This window comes from Boleophthalmus pectinirostris, unplaced genomic scaffold (genome assembly GCF_026225935.1).
Source record: "Boleophthalmus pectinirostris isolate CB_2022bp ecotype Guang Dong unplaced genomic scaffold, ASM2622593v1 HiC_scaffold_3, whole genome shotgun sequence".
Classification (NCBI taxonomy): domain Eukaryota; kingdom Metazoa; phylum Chordata; class Actinopteri; order Gobiiformes; family Gobiidae; genus Boleophthalmus; species Boleophthalmus pectinirostris.
The window spans coordinates 28,135,637-28,162,797 of record NW_026571299.1 but is presented as its reverse complement, the minus strand read 5'-3'; the positions used below and the strand labels follow the sequence as shown (position 1 = coordinate 28,162,797).

The window sequence follows — 27,161 nt, the reverse complement described above, 5'->3', positions numbered from 1 at the left end:
CATGGTAAAGTACAATGTTATCAGAAAATCTGTGTATGACATCATCACAATCTGAAAAACACCAAATGAATGACTAAGTCCCACTAGTTTATAGGTGTATTGTCCATATAAACCCAAAGAAGTGTAGTTCAACATCTTAATAGTCCAGTGTCCACTGTGCGTCTAAGCTCTCCATGTAATCGTATTGACTGACACCCACAGTGGCAGCAGCAGCCGTAAAAAAGGTCCATGCAGTGAAGTGTGTAGATGAGCCACAACAGCTAAACGCTAGCTCAGGTTTCTTCAAAAACTCAGGCTAATTTTAACCCCATGATCCTCGGGGTTTAAATGCCAGTCCAAACCATCCAGGACCAGTTGTTCTGCTAGCGTCCCTCCACTTCACAACATAAGGGAACTTATAGCGCTGCTCTAGCTTCAGCTTTTCAAGAAAATTATTTCACTATTTCTCAAGACAAACTTTGACAATTATGGAGCTTTTCGAGACCAATCCGTATTTTTTCCCCGATCAGCGATTTTATGAAGGGAATGATAACTTCTACCAGTCCAGACTTCCAGGTAGGCATGGGGTGTTTATTGTGAGAAATTTAATTATACTGGACAAACTTGGAAACATTTTAAATTCAAAATTACTTACTTTGTCATTTGGCAAAAAAAAAAAAGAAAACTTGAATGTTTTAAAGCTAGTCAGGTAATTATTAGAAATGGTCAATGTTATGATTTTGTGTAGATTTTATATTGTTGGGATTTCAATTAGATTTTCCTTGAATTTTGCTGCTTTTTGTGAAATTGACAAATCCATGTTATTACTGATTTACAGGCCAGCATTGTAAATAAGAATTTGTTCTTAAGGTTTTAAATAAAGGTAATTTTTTAAAAAAAGTCTGGAGTCCTTATAAATTATAATAAAACATTTGGAAAATTATATATTGAAATTACCCCAAGAAAATCTAAAAGTGTATTTATACAGCGAAACTTTTAATCAGTTTTGAATCAATACTGACATCCGCCCTTCTTCCAGGGGGCTTCGACCAAACCGGCTTCCAGGATCGGAGCACCATGATGGGCTTGTGCGGTCCGACGGGGGTGCCCCAAGTCGTGGAGGACAAGCCATCTCCGAACAGCAGCTTGTCCCCTCACTCTGACAGCAACACACCCCACTGCCCGGGACAATGCCTTCCCTGGGCCTGTAAGCTTTGTAAGAGGAAAACCGTCACCATGGATAGACGTCGAGCGGCCACTTTGAGAGAAAAACGGCGCTTGAAGAAAGTGAATGAGGCTTTCGATGCTTTGAAGAGGAGTACGCTGATGAACCCGAACCAGAGGCTGCCCAAAGTGGAGATTTTGAGAAGTGCCATCCAGTACATCGAGAGACTGCAGGCGCTGGTGTCGTCCCTCAATCAACAAGAGAATGAGGCGGGACAGCAAGGAATACACTACAGGCAAAGTCAAGCACAGCCCCGAGTGAGTATGAGACTAGAAGATAGCACATATAAGAATCCATTAAGGAAATTTGACTTGTACACAATTTGGATGCAGCCTCGAGTGAGTATAAGGCTAAGGAAATCAGACATATAAGGGTCCAGTGAGGAAACTGAATTTGTATACAATATGGATACGGCTCAGGGTGAGTGTGTGACTTAGGAAAAAAAATAACACAGGTCTTATGAAACAGGACACATGCTTTATGTATCCAAGGAGGCAATATGAATTTGGATGCAGCCTAGAGTAAGTGTAGGACTTTTAAGGATCCAATTAGGAAATTTGACTTTTATACAGTTCCTTTGCAGCTCTGACTATAGGACTCAGAATAATAAGAATTTAGGTAAGAGCACAAATGATGTAAGGACACAAGAAGGAAAAGTCCCTTTCTATATATGATTTGGATGCAGCCTAAAAACAATATATGACTTAGGAAATAGCAATCTAAGAAGTAAAAGGATATAGAAAACAAGGATCCAATAAAACAAAGTGACTCGTATGTATACAATCTGGATACAGCCCAGAATGTAGGGCTTCAGGATATAAGGATCCAAGAAGGCAAGGCAACTTTTATGTAATGTTTAAAATGTTGGGAGACAAAAATATAATGGATGGATGTAGGAAATATAACTCCAGAATCCATAGAATAAGGTGACTTTTTCAGAATTTGGATGCAACCTGTGAGCAGGACAGTAGTAGATTAATATGGTTCAAAATACCAGAAAGCTTACTTTCTGTAAAAAGTTCAGTAAATTAATAAAATGAATTCAGTTTGTTTCTCTAGTGAGTAGGACAAAGGAATAAGGACATAGGAAGTAGGATACAAGGTGGCAAGGTGACTTATTATACAATGCAACAGGGATGCAGCCAAAAGCCACAATGGAAGAGATGGCAGTGGAAGAATGTGAGTTATATTTAGTTGAATGGAAAATGGTTTAACACTTGTGGGGTGATGAGGTCGATCAATTATGGTTTAGACCTATTCTAAGAAATTACAAGTGCTTACTAGTTTTCAACCCTTCAACAGTTTGATTTATTTTTATCATGTTCTTGTAGTGTTCGTGGTAGTCTATTTTAAGTCCTGTTCTAAATGTGATAGATTGTAAAATGGGAGAAAATCTGACCAGAAATGTTCTTAACTTTAATTGTAGTAGTAGTACTTGGTATAAGATTAGTAGCAGTAACAGCATCCAAATGTGTTTGTGTGTGGTAATGTTTGTTTACACTGTCTAGAATAGGGGTGCCCAAAGTGGGGCCCCCGGGCCAAGTCTGGCCCTCTAGGGGTTCTGATTTGGCCTGTGACAGGGTCCTGAGATTTGTATCTATTTTGATAACATTTTACACAGAAAAGTCTGTTGGGATGAAAGAGAATCATTTAAGACAATTTAATCATAAATATCTTTAAAGACTGACTTTTAATATGAAAAACAGTACTACTAGTAGTAGTATTAATAGTACAAGTCCTCCAATGATAGTCATAGTAGTAGTAGTAGTAGTAGTAGTAGTAGTAGTAGTAGTAGTAGTAGTAGTAGTAGTAGTAGTAGTAGCAGCAGCAGCAGAGTAATAGTAGTAGTAGTAGTAGTGTTATTTCAGTGTGTTGTGGTATTTCCTCGGTGTTCTGACCGTGCCTCCTGTCTCCTCTTGTCTCCGTCCGTCTGGTGTGAACAGGTGTCCTCCTCGAGCGAGCCCAGCTCTGGGAGCACGTGCTGCAGCAGCCCCGAGTGGAGCAGCACCCCGGAGCAGTGCCAGAGCTACAGCAGCGAAGGTCAGACATGTGCAGGCTTTATCACTGTTAGCATAATAGAGCACAGACACATTAGCATATCAACATATACGATTCAGCAACATTTTTACAGTTTTAGTTTTGCACACAGTTTCAGCCAGTCGTAGCAGTACTGAACAGCTATAATGTAAGCTGAAGGTTGGTGGTTCAGTTCCTGCATGCATTATCAATTGCAGTGCAGTGGTACGGTGATGCTCATTACACTCTGCTACTGGCTCCTCCAACAATTACCAGTCACTCATGCACACAACACATTCATACAGGCAAGTGTCTTGCGTAAGGACACAGCAACAATGTGGGGGGGAATCAATCTTCCAAATTTAAAATTTGTTGATGAGAGCTCCACTGATTTTGTACTTTTGACACCAGTACCAGTAAACATTGTAATTACTGGACTCAGCTCTTGAATGAAGCATTACTTTATTAGGTACTAGTGAGTTAGGACTGTTCTTGGTAACAAGACTTTGAGTAGGCTACTTACTTAACTGTTTCCAACCATTTCCTCCAAGTATTTATGGTCCTTCTTTTCCCCTCTAGATCTTCTGAGTGCGGCGGACTCTCCAGACCAGGGGAACATGCGTGCGCTCTCCTCCATCGTCGAGGGCATCTCTGGGGCTGACGGCTCGGTGGCTTTCGGTGACATTCCCAAATAGAGCCTCCAACCGAGACGACCAGGCCACGGGCAGCCAGCTAAACCAACACCACACTTTTAACAGGGCTAATTTATTTATTTAAACAATTTGATGCAAAATATTAAATTATTAAGTTATTATTGAGGTTTAAATTATGATGCTAGAGTATTAGCTGCTCAGTGGTCTGACAGAAATGATAAAACATAAATTCCGATTGTACTTTTCACAACTTTCTATGCCACATTCTTGTACTCACCAAATGCTCCATAGTCCTGAATTGATGATGACAACAAATTAAACTTCCATAACTTCCAGTACTTCTTAACTTCCTAAACCTAATTTTAAAACACATTTAATCATAATATTTTGAACGAACTGTAGCTTTTGTCCTCACCAAGGTGCTCCCGTTAGTTTGTTGTTAGCGCCTTTCAGCTAATAATAGAAATGCAATGAATTGACAGTGTAGCTTAGCCAGCAAAACTGCTTTTTAAGGTTAAAACTGTATTTAGCCAGGGGCGTGTCCAGAGTATTTTTGTACCGGGTGACGTAAGGGTGGGACCGCTGCAAGTTAAGTCAGTAATTCTTCAAAAAGGAAATTGAGAATCCAACATTAACATTCACAATTATTGAAAATTAAATAGTTTAAGCTTATTTATTCCTCATATTTGTTTTGATTTGGTAAAATTCTACTGAAATAGGGTCTCAGCTGTGGTGGTCTTTGCTATACTTGGCACCCGAGACATGTCCCTACAATTAGCACATTTTAAAATCAAAATGACTTTCTATACTTTGTGGACAATTGCGATGCTAAAAGACAATAACTAATCAGTAACATGTAGACTTTTTGTCAAGTTTTAATGCAGATTCCTGGTTTATTTCCCGACTTTCCATAGAGAACATGAATGTGGCGTGATCCTCTTTCCTATTTCCTACCTAATTCTGTGGTCCAGTCAAAGTCAAAATCCAAGGACGTTGCATGAATAGTTCCTGGAGAGAGTGGATTCTCTTGAACCCACATTGGAGATTTTTTTCTTAATTTTTCCTTTTTCCCAAATCTTTCCTTTTTTCCGTGTGTTTTTATTTTATGCTTAAAATAATTCATGAGTTTTATTTCTGGGGCCAATAATATATTATGTGTACCATGGCAGTTTTGACCAAGACCTGCTTAATTTAAAACTGGTAATTATTATTATTATAGTGATGTAAATACGTTCCCTTTTCTACAGAGTGGTTTGTGCCAGTTTATTTTTTAAGTTTTGTTAAATTATTTTTGACTTTTATATCTAAGATTGTTGTGTCTTTGTAGATGTTGAATTGTTGAAATGATATTTTCTGATCTTGAAATAAATAAAGACCATTTTCGATAAATTAAATTGCCTTGTTTCTAGTGGTTTGACGGGAATGCATTTTATATTTAACTATGAACTGTATTGCATTTATACTTACTATACACTGGTGAGGTAGAAATTGGCGAAAGATTTCAATGATAGAATTGGCTTTAACTGTTCACAAGAACAAATTTGGTCAATATTGGAAAATTCTTTTTGAAAGTTTAACGTGTGCCCTAATCATGTACATAATGTAATATAATGTTGATATTCCAATTTTGCCTTTGCTGATACACCAAATATAAAACGCAATATAACTTTACAAACAAAAACATACAATCTCTACTAGGGTAAATAATTAAAGGTGCACTAAGTAACTTTTATATTTCTTACTTTGCTTGGAATGTTCCACAGAATGACAGTAAACTTGTAAACTTTACTTGAAATGTAAGTGGCTTGTGGCATCACCAGTTTGTCTCCATGGAGATAGATATGTTTAATGGGGCTCTGTGGAACATTCCAAGAAAGCAATAATATGTCAGTGGAAAGAAGCAGGTGGTGGCCCTTCATCAGAAAAGTTGCACAGTGCACCTTTAATTGCTCTTTACAAAATATTACACCATTTCTCTATGTGGATCGCATGTGCTTAAAACTGAGGTTGCCTATTGAAAATATCTCAGTTTTATTTTGTTAATTAAAATGTCCTAGTTTTATATTTAGTCAATTATTCATCATCATTGTGTCTAATGATAAATTTGGTTGAAAAAAAAAAAGCAATTTAGATGTTTGGCAGAACATTGCAGCTCTAATTTCCTCCAGTTAACTTCTTGATGGCGTATAGAAGACAGTAGTGTGTAGTGTAGTTATGATCCAAGTTTGCTTACTAAAATAGATTAAAGGCCCTATATTACACAAAATTGACTCCTGTGAGCTTTGAGCCATTTTCTAATTTTATTAACTCATTAAAAACATACCTGGTGGTTGTGTTTTGTTCCATTCACGCATGAGTCTATTAGCCTGATTCATCAGCCAGTTTCACTAAAAAAAAACGTCTGACCTCGCAGTGTTAGAATTTGTTCGCTCGACAGTAGGAGGGTACTTTTTATCATTCAACCAATCACTGCTATTTGATCGCGATGTATGTAATGTGCCACTAATGGGGCTAATGGTATATTAAGATTTTCCCAAATCCCTTTAGGAAGAAGGGCAAGAACGTCTTTCCCCTTGATGAAATTCACCAAACATTCTCTTTGTTCCGGCTTTAAATCCTCGATCTCAGGAATCGTTGCCAACACAAAATGTATGGCTCTTCGCTGATTGGCTGGTGCCTGAACTTGCACTTGCGGGGTTTTTGCGAACCGTCTAGTGTATTTTGATTCCTGACCTAGTTGCTGGAGAGAAATGAAATTGAGTCGAGGGACTAGGTTGCGCCAGTCTGGCTATGAGTCTATAGCTCAAGCTGAAAATGCTCGATTCCAGCTTGTGATGTTATGAAGCGGTCGTTTTCAAGTTAACAGCTCCTTTTACCTCCAAATGAGTCCAGTGAAGGTGTATGGAGTTTAAAAACACAGTGGAGCACTTGATGTATGGCATCACAAAGTGGGACAGTGTTTTCTGTTTAAGAGAAGAACTAAACCTAATAAAAATAAGCAGGGTTTGTGTGTTAAACATGTGTGAATGAAACAAAACTCCACCGCAGGTACAGTGTGTTTTTGATAAGGAAACATCATAACACAGATCAGAAAATAGCGTAATATGGGCCCTTAAAAGAGATATAGAAAACATAAGCCCAGTTATTTATAAAACAGCTTTACTTATGTTGATATAGTGTCATAAATACAGTACACTTCTTTTTAAATAGCCAAATAATAAAATCTTGATTTGTCAGCAGTTTGTTTCACACCTGGAATAAAGACACGGTACTCATAGCTGCCACATAGCACATTACACCTTTTAGACACTTTAAAAAAAATAACAAAAATAAGAAAATAAAATCAAACTTGTGTACACCCATCCAGCACTTCACTAGTTCGTAATGCTGTGATCTGCTCTTCGGGAAGTGACAGGAAGCAGTCCATTTATGTCCATCCAAGAGCTCCATGACAGTGGATTAAAAGTGACCGGGCAAGTTGAGACATGCCCAACGATCTTCAAGGCTGCGTCCAAATTCTCTCACAACATAGTAGACTAAATACTGAAAGCCTATATTCTTAAACCAGAGGCGTCGGTATGTTCAGACAATTTACACTGGCTTTCTTGTGGCAGAAATTCACTATTTTTAGAGCTTTTTTATTTATTTTTTTAATCATTTGACTAAATCTTCATTGAGATTCTGAATGTCTTATAAAGCACAAAGATCAGGGTTGTGAGATGACTTTTAAATAGAAAACGGTAGATTTTGGTGATATTAGATCAACGTTTTGTCACTTATATTATTAATTGGAAATATGCTTTACAGAACTTTAAATGGATTTGTTTTCAGTTATTAGTCACTTCGGATTAACTTTTAACCTAAAACCACAATGTTAGGACTAAAGCGTCATCAAAAGTATTGAAAGATACTTCTCGGTACTAAAAATCAAAACTAGATATTCATTTCTCTGAATCATCTTGAAGAATTACAACTATAAGACCACAAGGTATAAAAAAGAAAGTTGGCCTATCATTTTGTGTTGGAAATGAATTAAAATGTCTCTTAGTACTGAAAAGTGATTTAGAAAATTTTAGGCTCGTAGTCACTAGAGTGAATTTGAAAGCAGCCTTGATCAAACACGCCGCGCGCTGAAAGATCTCCATAGCAACCGTCCAAACAGGAAGTGACAAGAACCTATACAAAATGTCCGCCCGTCTCTGTGAGCAGTGATTTCATTGGCTGAAGTTGAGCAGCAGTTTACAGTTGTTTGAGAGGAGGAGGTCGGCGGAGCTACAGTGTTCACACGATTCATTCACAGTTGAAAAATAAAAAAGTCACATGGCTGGGGTTTGTTCTAACGACGCACAACTTTCTGGAATATTCTTTGTGCGTTTTCATTCACGCAGACACACTTCAGATTAAAGGATTCTCACTAGAACTATAGGCTACATAGTGTGGTACCATAGACAGCAGAGGGACAGTGGAGCACGGAAGTTTTAGTTTGAGTTTATGAACCAGGAGGAAGGTTTTTCACTCTATAAAACTATGCAGAATCTACATAAGTTCAGTTACTGCCACTTGGTCAGTAGTGAGGGGTGGTTTGATTTATAAATACCAATATATTGATATCCAAGAGTATACACAAAATGCTGTTTTTTTAAATATATATTTTATATTTATCTACTCTTTAATATTTAGATCAGTTAAAGCTAATTATAACTGACCTATACCCAAATTCTCTCTTTTTATAGCAGAGGAATTTCAATGCATTTATCACTATTGGCCAGGTCATAGATGAGAATTGGTTCTTAATCTACAGATAAAATTACATACATTTTTAACATAGTGCTCCTGGGCAAGACACTTCAACCACCGTGCCTATGTAAGGGTGTAATGTGTGAGTGAAAAACTGACTGTTGGTTGGAAAGGCCGTAGGTGCAACTTGGGAGCCACACTTCTGTCATTCGGTCCCAGGGCATCTGAGATCACAGAAAACCAATATATATATAATTCATAAAATATTCTAACAGCTTTTTGTCCAGCGCACTATTCCTCTGCGGTCTATGTTTGGTACAGAAGGCGTGAGAGGCAGAGAGAAGGAGAGGTAATGGCTACATAGTGTTAAAACAGGAAGAAAGAGAAGAAAGAGATAGAGAGATTCAGAGGCAAAGAGGAGAAGAAAGTCTCAAATTGGACCCATGAACCTGTGAAGAGTCCTCCCACCATTTAACACCACAGCAAAGACACAGTCAGAGAAAGCAAGAGAGAAGAACAGTCACTATCAATACAGGGCATCAGGGTTCATACAGCAATAGTATATCATTTTCCATAGATATTTCCAATATATATATTTATATATAATATTTCTATAAAAAACATAAGTCATCCATTTTATGTACAGACAGTAAAGGAGTAATACCTTGCATAACCGGTCGAGGGCGATGTGCAGTGGGCTCTGAAAGTGTTCAAGTCCAAACCACTTCTGGTCACATGTTCGATTTCCGACCAATCAGAGAGGAGCAGGAAGTGTAGACAGGCTGGTTTGGACTTATTGGGGTGCCTCCCATTTCTGTTTCCTTGCCTCTTCAGACCTCAAAACCTCAAATCCTTTTTTAACAGTCAATCATGGTCATAAAAAAGAACAACAGAAATAGACAGGATTTGTTTTCATAGACTTTTTGAAAATTAGTGTTGAAAGTTTCCTGTAGGCTAATCAGGAGATTCTTGACCATATTTTCAGATATTTTTTGCTATATCTGGATATTCTCAATATATTTGTTTGATTTAAAGTAAATTATCTTTTGGAAATTCGTTACCACAAAACTGCTTTTAAACTTTTAATATTAAAATGTCATATTTATGGAAAAAAAAAATACATGAGAATTTCAGTTCTGAACCAGATATCTCCATCCATTTTTGAGCTCCACTGAATCATTCCTCAGTGGGCGTGATTGACAGCTGAGGAATTGAGGAGTTGAGAATTCGAGGAGGCAACTGAACAGAAACGGGATGCGCCCATTTGTTTCATAAAACTGCAGGACCCTTCTTCAGTTTGTTATCTCCTGCAAAGACTGAATCCTGAGACAATGAGAGATTTTGGATTTTCATGACAAAACTACACTCGTACTAACAGTGTGCTTTCTCTTGACTCATCAAGTGTGGCATTTTAAGTGAGAACGTCTGCCTTCGTATTTACATCTCAAGTTATTCGTGTTAAGTGTGATAGAAAAAGACTGAACGTGGTTTAGGTCTAGAGTTGATTAAAAGTAGAACTTGTATAATAAAATAAAGCATTATCTTAAATACTTGGCTTAACTTTTACTTCCACCTGTGTGAATTCATACAATGTTTTTATCATCTGAACTCCCTGCAATGAGAAATCTACAATAAATCAATCTGCAATGAAGTACTCAGTAAGTTGTAATTAAGTACTACAATGTACTTTCACGAGAAACAGTCATACTTGCAATTTTTTTTTACACCTAACAACACAACGAGCTATCAAATCGACTCCCAAATATTTAAAGGTAAAAAAGGTTACTTCGTTTTAAAGTTTACTGTGTCTTAATATGCTACCTCTAAATAAATACTTTGCCAACAATATTTCTAGGTTGCAAACAGTTATTTTAAGATATTTCATCACAATTGTTCTGATTTTTGGTGAATGGAACAGGCATTAAGCAGCAGATAATATTGATTTGTCCAAAAAAGGATCCTGTAGTTTTGAGAAACAACCTTTAAGACGTCTAAAAAACAGGAATTGAACCCACAGCCGAGACAGGATCTGGGACATAATCACAACACCACAACACTGAGGCGACTGGGAGCACTGGGGTCAAACGAACTGTACATAGGAGCGCAGCCAGCCAGCACTCGCAAAAGGTCGGAGTTCAAAGGTGAGCCGCGGTATTGCACGTGTCCGGTCGAGAGGTGAAAGGTCGAGGGGAGGAGGGGGGGCCCGGGTGTGAGGAGGACCGCCCCGGGGACCCCCAAAAACCTCGGATTTGGCATGTCACTCTCAGAAGGCCGCAAGCATGTGTCCGTACAGGTAATGACAATGCACTGCAGAAGAGAGGCAGTGGAGAAGTTTGTGTTATGAGGACGGTCGATTATGGAAAAATAATATCTATATTTCTAAATCACTATTTTTCAAAATAACAGATGATGTACAGTAGGGTTGGGCGGTATCCAAATTTTGATACCGTTAAACCTTCTCAGGATTTTACCGGGGTATACAGTATTACATGTACTAACAGAATGTTTTACTACGACTTTGGTAAACTACAAAGCTGCACTGCTGTACGGTCTATGTGTATGACCTGCAGACTTATAATCTCTGAAAAGTCTCACATGAACCTTCTCGAACACGATACACGCACAGAACAGACTCACCATTAACAGCACATCCTCTGTCGCAGAAAGAACACATATATTCCACTGGTCGTGTCCTTTAGTCCGACAAAAGCTGAACGGCATCAGCGCACAAGAAGCGAGCTGTTTTTATCAGCGCTTTGTAGTTTATGTAAATAAGCCATGTGGTTTTAAGTTTCATTTCTGTAAAACGTAAACAAATGTGCGCCTGAAACCAAAATGCTGCCCAACTGCAGAAGTAGGCTACTAGGTTTTTTTTTTTTTGGACCAATTCGCCTGTGGCTGGACTTGTCATCTTGTCTTGGTCTCCCTTATGAGCTGTCACGTCAACAGAATGAAACTAATCGAACGTTATCTCCCCACGCAGTTACAAGAAACATTATAGACACTATTAGTTTTAAATCGTGATAGCATTAAAGTGAAAATACAATCACACATTCATTTGTGCTGAGCAAACAAATGCAGGTATCAATAAATTATAATATTATATTAGGTCCTTACACGCTGCATATTTTTTTAATGACAGTAATGAAACTGATACCGCTGCTGCTTTTTGATACCGCGGGATACTGTAAAACCGTATTACCGCCCAACCTTAATGTACAGTATTTTCCACAAAAAAACTATGCCTGGCCCGCCAAAACCACACACTTTGACAATGCTAAATCATTTGGGTCTGAAACCATATAGGCTCTATTTAAGTTTACGTCACAAACCAGGAAGATGTTTGGAAACATGCGATGACAACTTCCAGCGGGCTCTGTTCATGGAAAAATTTGAAAATGGCCCAGTTTTCTTCATCCATATGTCATTGCAGCATTCCTTTATGTTTGGCTAATCAACAGTTACAACCACACCTCAGTTTTCATCATTTCCCCACTGACGGGCAACTCCGAGTGCACAGGGTACATGGATTAGAAGAGATGAGGCGCCAAATTCAAGATGATTCCAAACAGCACATACGTATGCAGTCTTCATTTTACCTCTGATCACATTTACTTTCAATGGGTTTGATCACAGTTGGTTGGCGAACCCAGTGTCGGGAACTACACCGGAAGTTGTCGGCGCATGTTTCCAAGCATCTTCCTGTTTTGTGACATAAGCGTGAACAGAGCCTATCATGTCTCTCCGTTAGGTGTGAGTGACAGGTGGATCAACCAGTCAGAGACTTTTGGTTATTTTTAAGCACCTTTTTTGTATTTTACCTAAACAAATTACAATATATGCCTCTCTTTACTGTTGGTAGGGATCAAATTGGTCACAAATAGGGAGGCCTGGGACATTTTCTTGTATAAAACTGGTACAAATGAATGGTTTTTGGATAAATCTGCTGGGACAGCAGACACTGGGCTCAAAACTGGGACTGTCCAGGGTAAATAGGGACGTCTGGTCACCCTACCCAAGTTAGGACGGAGCTTTGAAGTCCATTTCAGACCCTTCTGCTTTTGGATTATCATTGGATGAAGTAAGTACGATTAATTCAGAATCTGAATGAGTGTTACACAGATTAGGTTGTTTTGTTATCTTACCTGTTAGCATTAGCGCTCCTGTTAGTTAGCAGAGAGAGTTAGCATGAGTAGGTCCTCACCGCCGAGGGGTCAAGTCTCGGAGGAGCTGGAGGCGGGGCTTAGACAAAAAGGGGCGGGGACAGAAAAGCAAGAACACACCATGCAAACATTAAAAACAAAAACTAATATAAAATCACAACATGCTAGTTTAGTTAGTATGCTTAACAACATGCCTAATACACATTTTCTATTTTTTGGAAAACCTTTCACTAAAATAATGCAATAGAATTAATTAGACTTAGACATGCGTGATGTCTGCAGGCTTTTGTGCATATGGCAACATTTAACTACTGCTAGATTAAAAAAGGTCTTAACCATGTCTAAACCAAAACCAAATCAGTTCTACACGTGGTCTGCAATCAGATCCAAACCAGGACTAAAATAGACAAAACCAGAACTTGAATTCGTACTTTGAGGCTGCAACTCTCTCTTATGCATAAACCTGGATTTAACCAAAGCTAAACCAGGACTAAACTGTGACTAAACCAGAACTATATCATGTCTAAACCAGGATATACAGAGTCTAAACCATTATCAGGACTAAACCAGGTCTTTGGTTGATACCTTCAGGCATGTCTACAGCAGGGCTTAATCAGGACTAAACCAGGACTACACCAAAACTAGACCTAAACCGTAACTAATCATCAGTCAAACCAAAACAAGACTTAACTTGGAATAAACTGGAACTAAACCAGGGCTAATCCAGGACTAAACCAGATCTTTGGTCTTACCTTCAGGCTGCAGCTGTTTCTTGTGCATATGCAGGTTCACATTGGGGGGCATTGACATGGAGGGCATTCTGAACCCAGCAGGTAGAGTCTCCATAGACCCAGCCATCATGCCCAGACCGGAGCCCCCCTCACGGGCCCGGAACCGTTTACGCCACGAGGGGGAGCGCCGGAACGACTTATCATCTCCTGACTGAGGAGAGAGAAAAATAAGGTATATAAATTAATTGAACTGAAATTAAAACAGATCAAAACTGAGGCATAATTACAAAAAACTACACAGGTTGATATCAGGAGTGAACTACGACTAAAGCACAACTAAACCAAACCAAGGCTATACTCAGATTAAACTAGAAGTATACCCAAATCAGCAAAATAGAGATAAAATAAACAGAAAATATGAATGTTTTCAATGTAATACTGAGTGGTTACCTCCTCAAGTCGGCGGTCTGTGCCCAGGGCCAGTAAGTTGTTGAACTCTCTTTCCAAAACCTGACGAGCCTGGAGAGTAAAATAAAATATAAGCATATGATTACTTTATTTATAGTATGTACTGTACGTGCACAAGATTTTATTTGGTAGTTACAGATTGACCGATATGGGTTTTTGGTGATACAGTTTGTTTAGAAACCAGAACAACTGATGGCTGCAGATATTATTTTTTTCCAATATTCTGAGCCGATTTTGATAATTTCCCCCAAAATGACATTATTGACAAGTGTGTAGTATTAGTATCTGAGTGTACTGCATGGGTGTCTACAGTATTGGAGTAATAGTAGCAGCAGTAGTAGTAGTTTTAGTACCTGTGTATTCTGCATGGGAATCTGCAGTATGAGGGCCAGGCCACTGTAGTCGAAGGTCTCGTCCAGGGCCAGCAGAGCTCCGTGGACTCCGCTCTCCAGGAGGTTCCCACTATACTCCCTCAGACCGATGGACTGCACCCAGTGGATCACCTGCTCATTGGTCCACACCAGAACGTCTAATGGGACACAGACATATACAGGTCAATTTAAGGCTACGTCAGCATGTTTTAAATACTAATTCCTATAACCTGAAGTCACTGCTCTCACAGAGAACAAAGTCTACAGACCACCAAAGGAAACCTGCATAAAAAAAACAATAACAATATACAACTCAAATGATAGATGGCTCTTTTTATTCTCCCAGAAGCGTAAAAAACTGAACTTGTTCATTTTTAACGGTTTGCAGTGGTTCACTTACCTTATCTATTCCTAACATCCTAATTATTCACAACAATGAAAGCTTTTCACAAATTTCAGAGACTTGAGTGGAGTTTTGCCATAACAATAAAGATAAATGACTGGCACGCTAACAGTGCACTTCCTAGTTCACATGGAAGATAAAAAAGGCTTTATGATTAGATACAGACAGCACACAGAAGTCCACATGTTTGGGGGTCAAAACTTTTTTTTTTGCAATAAATCTATAATGGGGTCAGATTTCACTGTATTATATGAAAAAAAGTGGCGCAGTAACTTAAAAGATTTCATTACGTTGCGTTCAAAATGAATTAGGACTGGACAAGTACTAAAAGCAGTATTAAATAAGTCCTAAGCTAGAACTAAATACAACTAGGAGCATCAAAGGAATCCAAAGACCACTACCAGGCCGCGCACCACATTTTGAGAAGCACTGCTCTAGATAAAGAGATTATACCCATATCGTGTCAGACTTATGGCACACTCCTTTGTCCATTTAAAGTGCAGCTGCCCGGGCTTTGGGACGGGGGGCACGGGAGGGGGGCACTGGGGAGTACACATTAGGTCTGTGATGGTCCAGGACAGCTGAAGGCAACAGCAAAAACCAGCTTCAAACTCAAGGTCAACAGGGCAATCCGCTCTATACAAGCGTGTGTGCAGAGCCTTGGTATGCACGGCTTACCATCATACAATTTTAGGCCTTTTTTCATTTGGCGCACTGACAGCTCCGACCGCAGCTGTCCACGAGCTTAAGGCTAATTGACGCAGTGGTAGAACAGGGAGGAGGTAGCACACATAAGGAAGATATGTTTAAAGGGCCTGTATTATGCTGTTTCCTGATCTATGTAATAATGTTCTTCAAAAAATACCTATATAAGTTCTTCTCTCAAACAAACACTTTTTTCGCCTTGTAATGTGGTGATATGATAATACATGAAGTGCTTTACTGTGTTTTCAAACATACACCTTTACTAGAATCATTTGGATAATTTCAGCTCAGGAATTGCCAATCTCAAGTAAATAACTTCAAAATTACAGCTTCATGACATCACAAGGTGGAACAGAGCATTTTGGGCTTTGAAGATGTAAAGTGTTACGCAAACACATGTGAATGAAAGGTAGGCAACAGTATATGTCATGTGGTTTAAAGCTCACGTGTATGGGTAATACATGAATTACCGATACATATCTTTTTCATCATTCAGACCCTAAATCACATTATGGTAATTGTTATTGCACAATACATTATAAATTGACTGGTATTGTTTTTTTTAATGTTTTTTAATGGCTAATGCTGTTTTATTTGAATCTAAACGACTCCATGGCAAATAAGATCTGCTAATATTTTGTTGGCAAAACTTGTTCTTAATATACCAGTTAAGCCGTTAGCAGTGCATTACATACGTCACGACCAAATAGCAGCGATTGGTTAAATAAAAAAAGTACCCGCCTACCATCGGGCGAACGAATTCTAACGCTGCGAGATCAGACAGTTTCTACGAAGTGAAACCAGCTGATGAATTAGGCTAGTTCTTGCCACCTTACCTAGTGTTGGTGGTGGTTGGAGGGACCGATGGCACAGATTGGCAGTCTCGCTTCTGTCAGTCTGCCCCAGGACAACTGAAGCTATGTTAATTGCTTACTACTAGTGTGGCGTGAATGAACAGTGCATTGTAAAGCACTATGGGTGTTGTGAAAGGTGTCATATTAAAAAAAAAAAAAGTAATCCTTGACTAGACTAGGACCAAACAAATCTACACCAGGACTAAACATGAATTAAATAAGAAAAGAATTAGCTTTTCTGTTTAAGCCAAAACTGTTTAGTGTAATATAATAGTGAATGTGACAGTTTGAAGAGCAGCGTTTACCCTTCATGTCATGGTGAGCGTCCTCTCGTCTTCGGTCCAGGTCTTTCCGGTCATAGTTGAGTCTCTTCAGGCACATGATCCCATACTGCAGACTCGCCCTGTACACAAATAACCAGGAAACTATAGAAACATACAATATGCACTTTTACAACATAAGCTAAATGCTACAGGTGAAACATCAGTGGTCCTAGTTTTTATGGTTTTGGTTTGTACAGTTGACTTCAGATTATAATTGTAAAATACTAAATTTCTTCTGAGCCACAAGAGCATCCCATATCTTACTTTTTTAGAGTTGGCAATGTTTCTCTATCCTGCACTATAGTATATAAGTGTTATGTATTATTATTATTATTAAAGAAAATAATGAAACTAAACTAAACTAAACTAAACTGATAATTAAACCCCGATTTTTAGCTGACCTGTGGAAGCTGTCGACCATCTTGAGGTGGCTGCGCAGGTCTTTCTTGGTGAGATGGTCCAACATTCGAGCGTCCACTAAACACTCCATGAAGTAGGACCTGTACTGAGGCAGGCCTAGGCTCGGCAACCACTCGTTACCAATCCACTCGTGATTCATGTCCCCGTACGCCAACGTCTGGAAACAGATCAGTGAAAAATACTGTCAAAAATAACGGAGCGTAACACAGATCGACAATTTATCTTGATATATTTGTGGATTTTCCTGACAATTTTGAGATGACACTTTTAAATTATTATTCAGTCATTAAACTATTCGAAAACAAGCCTGTACATGGTTGAGGATCAAATATCTAACAAAATGAAATGTGAATGGACTGTAAAACTCTTAGGATGCATTCACACTTGTCCTTGTTTGGCCATGGTTTGGGTCTAGTTTGTTCTAATTTAGATTTGGTTGAACCCTCAGAAAATCTTAGATCGATTTTGTCCTATTTTTGCTGTCTGTGTTTCCAGTGGATCCTTGACGAGCGCCAGATTATATTACACTATACTCACTCCACTGCTGCTTTATCCCAGTGGCACTCACTTTTTTCTGAATTACTAGATTTGTTTTGGTTCTCTTTTAGTCCTGGTCTAGTCCTGGTTTAGTTTTGGGTTTAGTTTCACTCAATCTTGTTGTGGTGATTGCGCAAGAGTTTTAATATGGACGATAAACTTGATATACTAAATTTGCATATCTTCAAAACAAAAAATGGGATACTACCAACAGAAAGACAAGACAAAGACTGGTACAGCCTAAAACAATCCATGTATCTAAACAAACAGTCAAGAGAGGTGCCCAGAGTAACAGACCCACCTGTGCCCAGCTGCCCTCTTCATTCTCCTGAGCAGCAGAGAGAACGGAGAGAACAGGGTTAGAAAAAAACATGCAGAATCATGCTAGTGCCTTTCATATTAACAATACAAAAAAAAGACTAAACTAAATATTTAATAATAAAAGACTAAAGAAAATATGTAATAATAACAATAAATACCAGTTCCAAACTTTATATGTACCACTAATTGTTTAAAAGTTATTATTAAAGGCTGTATTTCAGGATGAAGATATTGCTCTGATGCACATAAACTCTGATTGAGCAATTTACTATATTTTTAGAAACGTAATCTTAGCTTGTTTATTTCATAATATTAAAAACTGTTTCCTGGTGCTTAGTGTTTTGTAAAAATGAAAATGTACATATAATCAACGGGACAGTCATTAATAAATTCAGAATCATATGATAATAACAACAGATAGTAAAGTATTAAAATAGTAGCATTTAGATAGATTAGATAGTTATTTGTGTTTTTCATTACAGAATACACTAGCTTCAAAACACAATTATTAGAAAGTCATTGCACATTAGTAATACTTGTAAGAATGAATGAGTGATATAAAGGAGGGTGTTTTCCGGGACATATTTAGTGTTCAGTGCGGGAGCGTGCCCGTGCAGCAGGGGGCAGTGTTTCCGTGTGGTACAGAGGGGGTGTCCCAGATGGTACTGACCGCTTTGGTGTTTGACGCCAGGTTCTCCATCTCCTCATGAGTCACCCACACATTTCCGGACGACTGCAATAACAACAGGGGAGAGTGCGCAAAAACACCAAAAGTATTTTCACTCAGGTCCCAAAATGTCCCAGGATGCAACAGTGAGGAGGGGAGGGGAGGGGGAGACAGGCTAAATATGGTAACACTGACATGCAATTTATAGTGCCATACACAAATATTGGTACCCTTAATTTCACATATGAATAAAGAGGGCTGTAAAGAAAATATTTTAAATTCTAAGATCTAGATCAAATGATTTTACATTCACATTATTATTTTATTAACTGTTAGTGAATAGAGAATCACTTTGCATGTCACCTACTGTGCAGCACTTTGGCAACTCTTGTATGTGTGTAAAAAGCACTATATAAGTAAAGTGGATGTGGATAAATTGTACTCTAAAAATCTGTATTCATTTTGTAATATATTGTTTTAAAGGTGCATTGTGTAACTTTTCTGGTGGAGGGTCCGTGAAATGCTTTTCTCCATGGAGATGTTATTGATTTGTCTGGAATGTTTCACAGTATGGTAAACTTTCTATCTTCATGGAGATCAAACTAGACGAAGTTACAGGTCAGATCTGTGGAGAGGCAACCCAGCCCACAGTCAGAATGCCTGTTTTTCTAGGTATTTATGAGCCATAAACTAGAGCCCTGCAATCCGCAGGACCCGATGCAAAACAGTGTGATGCCGGACACATTTTGAAAACTCACTGCGGGCGCGGGCGCGGGACTACACAACGCGGGGGCAGGCGGGTGAGATGATAAACTGCAGTCCTGCAAACTAAATATGAAAGTAAAATAAAATATACAAATGATGAATGTAAGCATACCACACATAATTTGTGCTGGATATTTCATTTGGCATTAATAAAAGCATTTTAAGCAGCAGACCGTACCCCCTCCCGTACGCCACGTGAACCGTCCCCCCTCCCCTACACCGCACGGACCAACCCCCATCCCATCCGCCTTGCGGACAGTCCCTCCTCCAGTACGTGACGTACGGGCTGCGCCACTAAACCAGAACTAAGCCAGGACTAATCCACATCTAAAACAGGTCTAAAACCAAGACTAAAACAGGACTAAAACAGGATTTATCCAGAAATGAACCATGCTGCTGGACTGCCCACCGCGTCTCCTCCCATACCCAGCCCAATTCCTTTCTGCTTCTCCTTGTTTGATAGAGCTTAAGAAAGCAAACGTTCCCATCTTGCGGGACTTGCGGGCAAGACAAAATATCGCAGATGATTCAGAAAATTCTGTCCCGCGCAGACTTCTACCATAAACCATCTGTAATTTAATAAATTTAAGATAGAGCTGTTTAATGTCATACTGTGGAACATTCCAGGCAAAGCAATGACATATCCATCGGAACAAGCAGGTGATGGACTCCCAACCAAAAAGTTACATAGTGCACCTTTAAATATTAAGAAAATTGTTAATAATCTAAACGCAAAATAGTTGATGCTGTATGTTGTAATGTGTTATGTAGTTCATGTAAATCCAGGTGTCAAGAGCAGAACATCTTTGAACCAGGACTTGCATCTCTGAAGTGTTCATGTTCTGATTTCAGGGGGACAAAAATCTATAGGAAACACTAATAGATCTGGGTTAAGTCCTGGTTTAGTCCGTAAATCACAACTGAAGAGCTGCACAACTTAGTAAGGTCTTGGAGCTCAGAAAATGACAACACAAAGTTATCCTTATCAAAATGAAAAATGATCAAGGTGCCAATATTAGTGGAGGACATAAAGTGCTGTGCATCAAACAGAAAAATAAACAATTTGAGAGTGAACTGATTCAAGGTGTAAAGTTAGTATTTAAGGTTGTACTTTTTTCCAGCATTGTGGGTAAAATGTCAGGCTCTTTTAGTAACCTTTTTGAGAGTCAGCTAAAATGAATATAATATCTTATAATCATTAGGGTCAAATATGTATTTTTCCTTCTTTTTCATAATGAGTTAGAAGGTAAATTGTATCTGATGTAAATGCATACTGAGCAGAGCAAGATTAAGTTTGCAACATTGTGCATGAAATGTCAGGCTCTTTTAGTAACCTTTTTGAGAGTCAGCTAAATTGAATATAATATCATATCATACATCAAAATGTATTTTTTCTTCTTTTTCATAGTGTGTTAAAAGTTAAATTGTATCTAATGTAAATTTGTACATTGGCATCCAACATTCTGTCCATTGTGGTCATCAGCTGTAGATTTTAAATGTCTTGTGTCACCTGTCTTTATTTATTCATTGAATCTATATTGTTTTACTTGTTTAAAATATATCCGGCAGGTTTTATTGTTATATTTTTACTCATTTGGAAAGAGTTAGCACATTATTCAACATCAAGATATATAACAGAGCTCATTTTCTTTTGCTTCTTTACTATGACATCAATTTCTGCAACTTGAGACTACATTGTTCAGTACCATGTCAAATCTAACTGTAACTTAGTCCCACACAATGTTGCAACCACCATTATCACAGTCAGTTATAGTGTATTTGTCAGTGTGTGTTACCGTTCTGGAAGTGAGGGGTGCGGAGGGGCTGGTCAGGGACACCATCTCCTGAATGGCGAGCCTGAGTTTGAGTCTGTGCAGAGGGTTACTGATCCCGATCTCCCTCTGGATCTCTGTGTCGGACAGTGCGGACATGATTGCCCCACTCTTCACGTTCGCTCTGCAGGCAGCCACGTACCAGGCCGGCATCCCCACCCACAACTGAACACAACACACACAGAAAGAGAAAATAATGTGTAGAAAGTGTTGACATAGACAGCAATGATATTAGCTTAATACACAGAAATGTATATGGCTCCGCAGTAGATATATTGTATGAACAGCTCTTGGGAAGTGCGCATTAACAATCTAGTTGCTGTCAGCTTTATTGTGATGGCAAAACTCCGCTCTACTGTCTGAGAGTTGTTAAAAGAGCTCCTCTATGTAGCAATTTGTCACAGTATGTTCATGTATATTTTAATGTATTTATGCAATAATATAAAACTCATTCAAACCTCCAGCCAGGACACAACCGTTGGACCGTCCCACTGAGCGAACGGAAGCCCTTTTTTTCTGGCATCTTCTAGAAGCTCATGTCTGACAAAAACATAAAATATCATAATAAACCGCATCTGTAATATTTAAAAGTCGTCAGTTTAAAGAGAGATTTGTACTTTTTCTTCATCCTGCGATCCCTCTCTGCCTGAGTGCCCAGTTTGCCCAGAGTCATGGTGTCACCAACGCCCATTTCAAAATCTGAAAACACAACTGTTTTCTGTTAATATCAGGTGTAGTCAGAGGTGAGTAAAGTAGACCATATTTAGTGGATTAGTCATTACATTGTTTTCCAAATTTCTGCATGTCTGCTTAGTGCTGCTGCTACTAATGAATACTGATTAATAAAAAAAAAATCATTATAAGCACTATTGTGTGTGTGTGTTTTGGTATCTACCTGTTAATGCAGACAGCTGTTGTCCTTCTCTTCCCACTGAAGGCTCCATTCGACCCTTCTCCTTTTTCCCAAACAGGCGACCGATGGAGGACTTAATGCCTTTTTTCGCTTTGCTGTAACAAAATAAATAAATAAATAAAAAGAGTGATTACACGTATGATACTAAAATAAAAAAAAAGACTGAATTAACATTTAATAATGCGTATAAAAATTCTTGTTTAGTCCTGAGTTGCTTACACCTCATTTAGATCTGGCTAGTCATTTTTGTCGAGAAATGTTGTGATTTTGTGATAATAACATTTGAGGTTATCCCTACTTATTTCAGCATGTGAGCCGCAGTTTGATGCATTCACATAAGTTGGTCCTAGACTTGGCTTTGGTCATATCCTTATCTAGTCCATCAATTAGTCCCAAGTTTGATGAGGTGTGTAAGTGCAGCCTAAATGACAGATATGCAGTGTTGTGAAAGCTGCTCACCCGCGTCCGTCCTCCAGACTTCCCGTGAACTGAGCGAAGTTTGTTTCGAGTCGTAAACTTCGAGGAGACGAAGGCGGCGACGTTTCACATTTGATTGTAGCTTTGTCCACTTCGACCGGAGACTAAAACACAGAGGGAGGGCAGTGGGGTTAAAAATATAGTAGTAGTATTAGTAGTACTAGTATAACAATGATGGTAGTAGTGAACTAAAAATATGTCAGTTGTTTGATACTTACTGCTACTTTCCTGCGATGTTTTCTCAAATCACTCGGCTGAAAGAAATACACATCATAATAAGAATACTTAAAATGTGTACTCAGATAAATTGCTTAATAAATAGTTACTTGAAAATGATCAAGAACGAAATATTCCTGTACGCACAATAGCTTTCTAAAATTTTTAGTATTAAAATTAAAGCAATATTTGTATTCATTATCTCATCTGGATTTTAAACATACTATTTGGTAATCAAAATGGCTCACCCAATATTGCTATTACTATTACAACTACTACTACAGCTACTTTGAACTACTATTACTACAAATACTACTACTATCACTACTACTGTTACAATAACAATATCAACAAATACTACTAACTAATACTACTACTACTACTACTACTACTCAGAGGTGGGACCAAGTCTTTGTTTTGCAAGTCTCAAGTAAGTCTCAAGTCTTTAACCTCAAGTCTGAGTCAAGTCCCAAGTCGAGTTTCAAGTCACTGGCCCCTAAATCCAAGTCAAGTCTAAGTCGTCTGCTTTGAGCTTCAAGTCATTTCAAGTTGTTAAATCGAAGTACCAAATACAGCTTAGATTTTTGCAATTTACTGACTTTTGAGAAAAATTGTACTTAAAAAAATCTAGTATATTTATATGAGTATTTATAGAGTATATAAGTGTTGTAGAAATTAATATTTTTTTTTTTCCTTTTTAAATGTCTTGACAAGATCTTAGTGTCAATCATTCTGATCAGAATAGAAAGAATTCAGATTTAAAACTGCTTCTCACAAGTCACAGGCCTCAAGTCCGAGTCAAGTCCTGAGTCACTGACCTTCAAGTCCAGGTCGAGTCCCAAGTCTTAGTCCATTTTATCAAGTCAAGTCTCATGTCCTAAAAATAGTGACTCAAGTCTGACTCGAGTTCCAAGTCATGACTCGCAAGTCCCCACCTCTTCTACTACTACAACTATAAGTACTACTACTACTAGTGTACATCTACAACTACTATGATGACTACTACTGCTATTACAACTACTACCATTATTACTACAACAACTACTACTACTATTATCCTGGCTGATAGTTTGGTGTACCAGGGTCATGATGCCGAGGTGATGCCCTGCGTTGCGTGTGTGGTGTTTGGGCGTGGAGTGCCCGCTGGTGGGGGGTGACGTGGAGGAGGCCAGGGACTGCGCTGTGGCGGAGGTGGGCAGAGCGCGCGGGCGAAGGGTCACGTTCAGACCGTCCATACTGCTGCTGTTCACACGAGAGTCCAGACCCTCTGAACGGAGGTCTGCAGACTCACGCTCCACCTGGATCATCCTGGAGAGAGGGAGGAGACGGGGAAGGGAGGTAGAGAGGGGCAGGGTGAGGGGGAGAGAGAGAAAGGGTGGAAAGAAGGTGCGGAGAGAGAGGAGCGAGGGGAAGAGGGAGAGTGGTTGAAATGTGGAGTGAGAGGGAGATAGAGAGGAGGGACAGAGGGGTAAAAGAGAGCGAGAGAGAGGGACAGAGGGGGGAAGGAGAGAGAGAAAAGGAGAGGACATGGGCAGAGACAGAATGAAGATAGAAAGGGGGAACGACAGAGAGAGAAGAAGATAGAGGGGACAGGAAGATTGAAAGGAGAGAGAGTGAAGGGAGAAAAGAAAGAGAGAAACAGGAATGAGAGAAAAAGAAAGATGAGGAGAAAAAAAAGGGTGAGAAAGAGAGTGAAAAGAAGGTAGATGGTATAACAGAGTGAAGAGAGATAAGGACAAAGAGGAGGAGGGGAGTAGATTGGTGGAGAGAGCAACAGAGTGAAGAGTGAGAGGGAGGGGTAACGGGGTAGAGAGAGGGGGGAGAAGGAAGAGGGGAGGGAGATAAAGAGAGGGATAAATAAAAGAGAGGAGGCCAGAGATAGAGAGAGACAAAGAGGGAATAATCAGTAATCATATTGGTGATGTGTCTTACCCTAGGATACAACTAAAACAGTCCAACTACCCACTGATCCAATAGCGCATAACTCATAAACTAACAAAATGCACAATAAAAACAGCAGATGTAAGCCCACATAGATTTAGAGGTTTGGTCATTTTCTGTGCGGTGTTTTGAAATACGAGCCATAAAAAAAGAGAGCTCGGGGGGAGTTTAATCACTTCCGTTGCATTATGTCATACTCAGTGCTCTCAAGTAAATTAAATAAAGCAATACATTTAATCTTGTTCCTGCTTTCCACACAGCTGCTTTTCTTTGCAAATGAAATGTATGTTATGTCTACATCATTGTTTTACTGTATCTGCCTCGTCTCCTCCTTGGTTTGGCCTTGACCTGATTTCGCTGCAGCAGATTCTGTCATGTTCTGCACAGTGTCACCTGATCTCTGCAGGGATAGAGGATGACAGGAGACAAACCAGTACCAAGCCACTAAAAAGAGACAAAACCAGGACTAAATCAGGACTAAACCAAGACTCAAGAGGACTAAACCAGAACTTAATCAGGACAAACAAAACAAAACAAAACAAGAGTAAATCATGGCTAAAAAAAATGATAAAATGGAACTAAAAAGGGCGAAACCTAACCTGATTCATTAGCCGGTTTTACTTTGTTTCACTTTGTACAAACCGCCTGACCTCGCAGCATTAGGATTCGTTTGCTCGACGGTAGGTGGGTACTTTTTATCATTTAACCAATCGCTGCTATTTGATCGTGACATATGTAATGCGCCGCTAACAGGGCTATCTGGTATATTAAGCTTTTCCCAAATCCTGTAGGGAAGAAGGACAATAACGTCTTTCCCCTTGATAAAATTTACCAAACATTCTCTTTATTCCGGTTTTAAATCCTCAATCTCGGGAATTGTTGCCAAAAAAGAATGTATGGCTCTTCGCTGATTAGCTGGTGCCTGAACTTGCACTTCTGAGGTTTTTGCGAATCGCCTAGTGTATTTTGATTCCTGACCTAGTGGCTGGAGAGAAATGAAACTGAGTGGAGGCAATAGGTGGCGCAAGTCTGGCTAGGTGAAACCAGGAACAGTTTCCAAATTAGAACTACACTTGCACTAGAACAAGAATAAACAGAAAAAAACTATAAACCACAGCTAGACCCAGGGGCATGTGAAAACTGGGGTGGGCTTCACTGGGGTGGTCCAAGGTGGAACGATAATTATGAGAATTATGGTCTAATATTACCTCCAATATACAGCCCCAGCCTCTTTGTGAGCGTTGACACCAGGGCCAGTCAAAGACTAATGCACACTAGTACAACCAGGACCAGAAAAGCACTCAAATCTAGGACTTCTCTTGGACTCAATCAGGTCTATATCAGACCTAATCCAGGCTACAACCATGGCTCACTCAACAATGATTAAACGAGAGTGAATCAATACTAAACCACAAATCAATCAGGATTAAACAACAGCTAGGGCTAAACTCAGGATAAAACACAACTAAATCTGAGCACTAAATGAGCTGTGTCAAAACCAGGATGAGGACCAGAATTACACTTTTTAATATTTTAATAGCTCTACAATAAGTTAAGACTAAACAAGGACCAAACCAAGCAGGGACTAAAAAGCACGACTTAACTAGCTGTAAGTCTAAACAAGGACCAAACTAAGACTAAACCAGGGCTAAAGTCTCACCTGATCTCTTCATTGATCGCGTCGAGTTGCTCCTGTAACATTAGCGCCAGAGTCTGCGCATCCGATTGGCCACTGGGGGAGAGGAGGGCGGAGCTAACATCGTCGTCCATGTCAGACTCTGCCTCCACGTCGCTGCCCAAGAGGTGAGTGACAGAGCCACGGAGGGAGGGGTAATCCTGGCCGAAAACAGCGCACACCTGAGGAGAGGAGAGGGCCATGAGCGGAAGTGGGATCATTTATAGAGAAAAACAGGTAACTTTATGGGGTACACCAGAGGATAATTTTAATCCTATTGACTAGTGACCAAACTAGAGTTAAACATTATTAATACAGGACTATAATCTAAACTACAAACAAAACAGAGACTAAAAATGGCCAAATTTAAAACTATTTGGGACTACTGGGACTTGACTAAGACTAAACCAGGAAATAAACAGCAATCCTCAGACTTTCATGTCACAAAGTTAAAGTTTCTTAAAGCCCAGTCTAAACCAGGTCTCCTCCATTATTCAAATGATTTACACATTTGATGATTTGTCTACATGTTTCAGCCAAGACCATAGGAAACACTGAAACTTTGTAATACTGTGATAGTTTCCATGGAACTGTATCACCAATAATACTGATAATGTTTTATTAAATGCTGCACAAAAGCCACAGGAGACCATGGCTAAAAATGGATAAATATGGAATCAACTAGATTTGGACACTAATTGACGGAGGTGGAACCAAGTTGTTGTTTTGCAAGTCTCAAGCAAGTCTCAAGTCTTTGACCTCAAGTCAA

The 27,161-nt window shown here is 39.1% G+C and overlaps 2 protein-coding genes across 2 annotated transcripts in view; one reads left to right on the top strand and one right to left on the bottom strand.

Moving 5' to 3' along the window:
* The first annotated feature begins 201 nt into the window (after positions 1–201).
* myog (myogenin) lies at positions 202–5,129 on the top strand. The gene is made up of 4 exons (XM_020933876.2): positions 202–555; positions 1,019–1,461; positions 3,148–3,244; positions 3,800–5,129. Exons 1-4 carry the CDS (start codon positions 468–470, stop codon positions 3,913–3,915), a joined length of 744 nt encoding a protein of 247 aa, XP_020789535.1. The 5' UTR covers positions 202–467; the 3' UTR covers positions 3,916–5,129.
* Positions 5,130–12,773: 7,644 nt separating this feature from the next.
* Positions 12,774–27,161, bottom strand: part of ppfia4 (PTPRF interacting protein alpha 4) — a 119,336-nt gene continuing 104,948 nt past the window's right edge. Inside the window, 16 exon segments of the mRNA XM_055160866.1 lie at positions 12,774–12,852; positions 13,526–13,715; positions 13,955–14,023; positions 14,326–14,501; positions 16,611–16,708; positions 17,030–17,205; positions 17,887–17,913; positions 18,577–18,639; positions 21,135–21,335; positions 21,629–21,710; positions 21,788–21,869; positions 22,066–22,178; positions 22,543–22,664; positions 22,779–22,814; positions 23,856–24,084; positions 26,378–26,574. Coding sequence (XP_055016841.1) covers positions 12,794–12,852; positions 13,526–13,715; positions 13,955–14,023; positions 14,326–14,501; positions 16,611–16,708; positions 17,030–17,205; positions 17,887–17,913; positions 18,577–18,639; positions 21,135–21,335; positions 21,629–21,710; positions 21,788–21,869; positions 22,066–22,178; positions 22,543–22,664; positions 22,779–22,814; positions 23,856–24,084; positions 26,378–26,574 — 1,920 coding nt within the window. The 3' untranslated portion in view covers positions 12,774–12,793.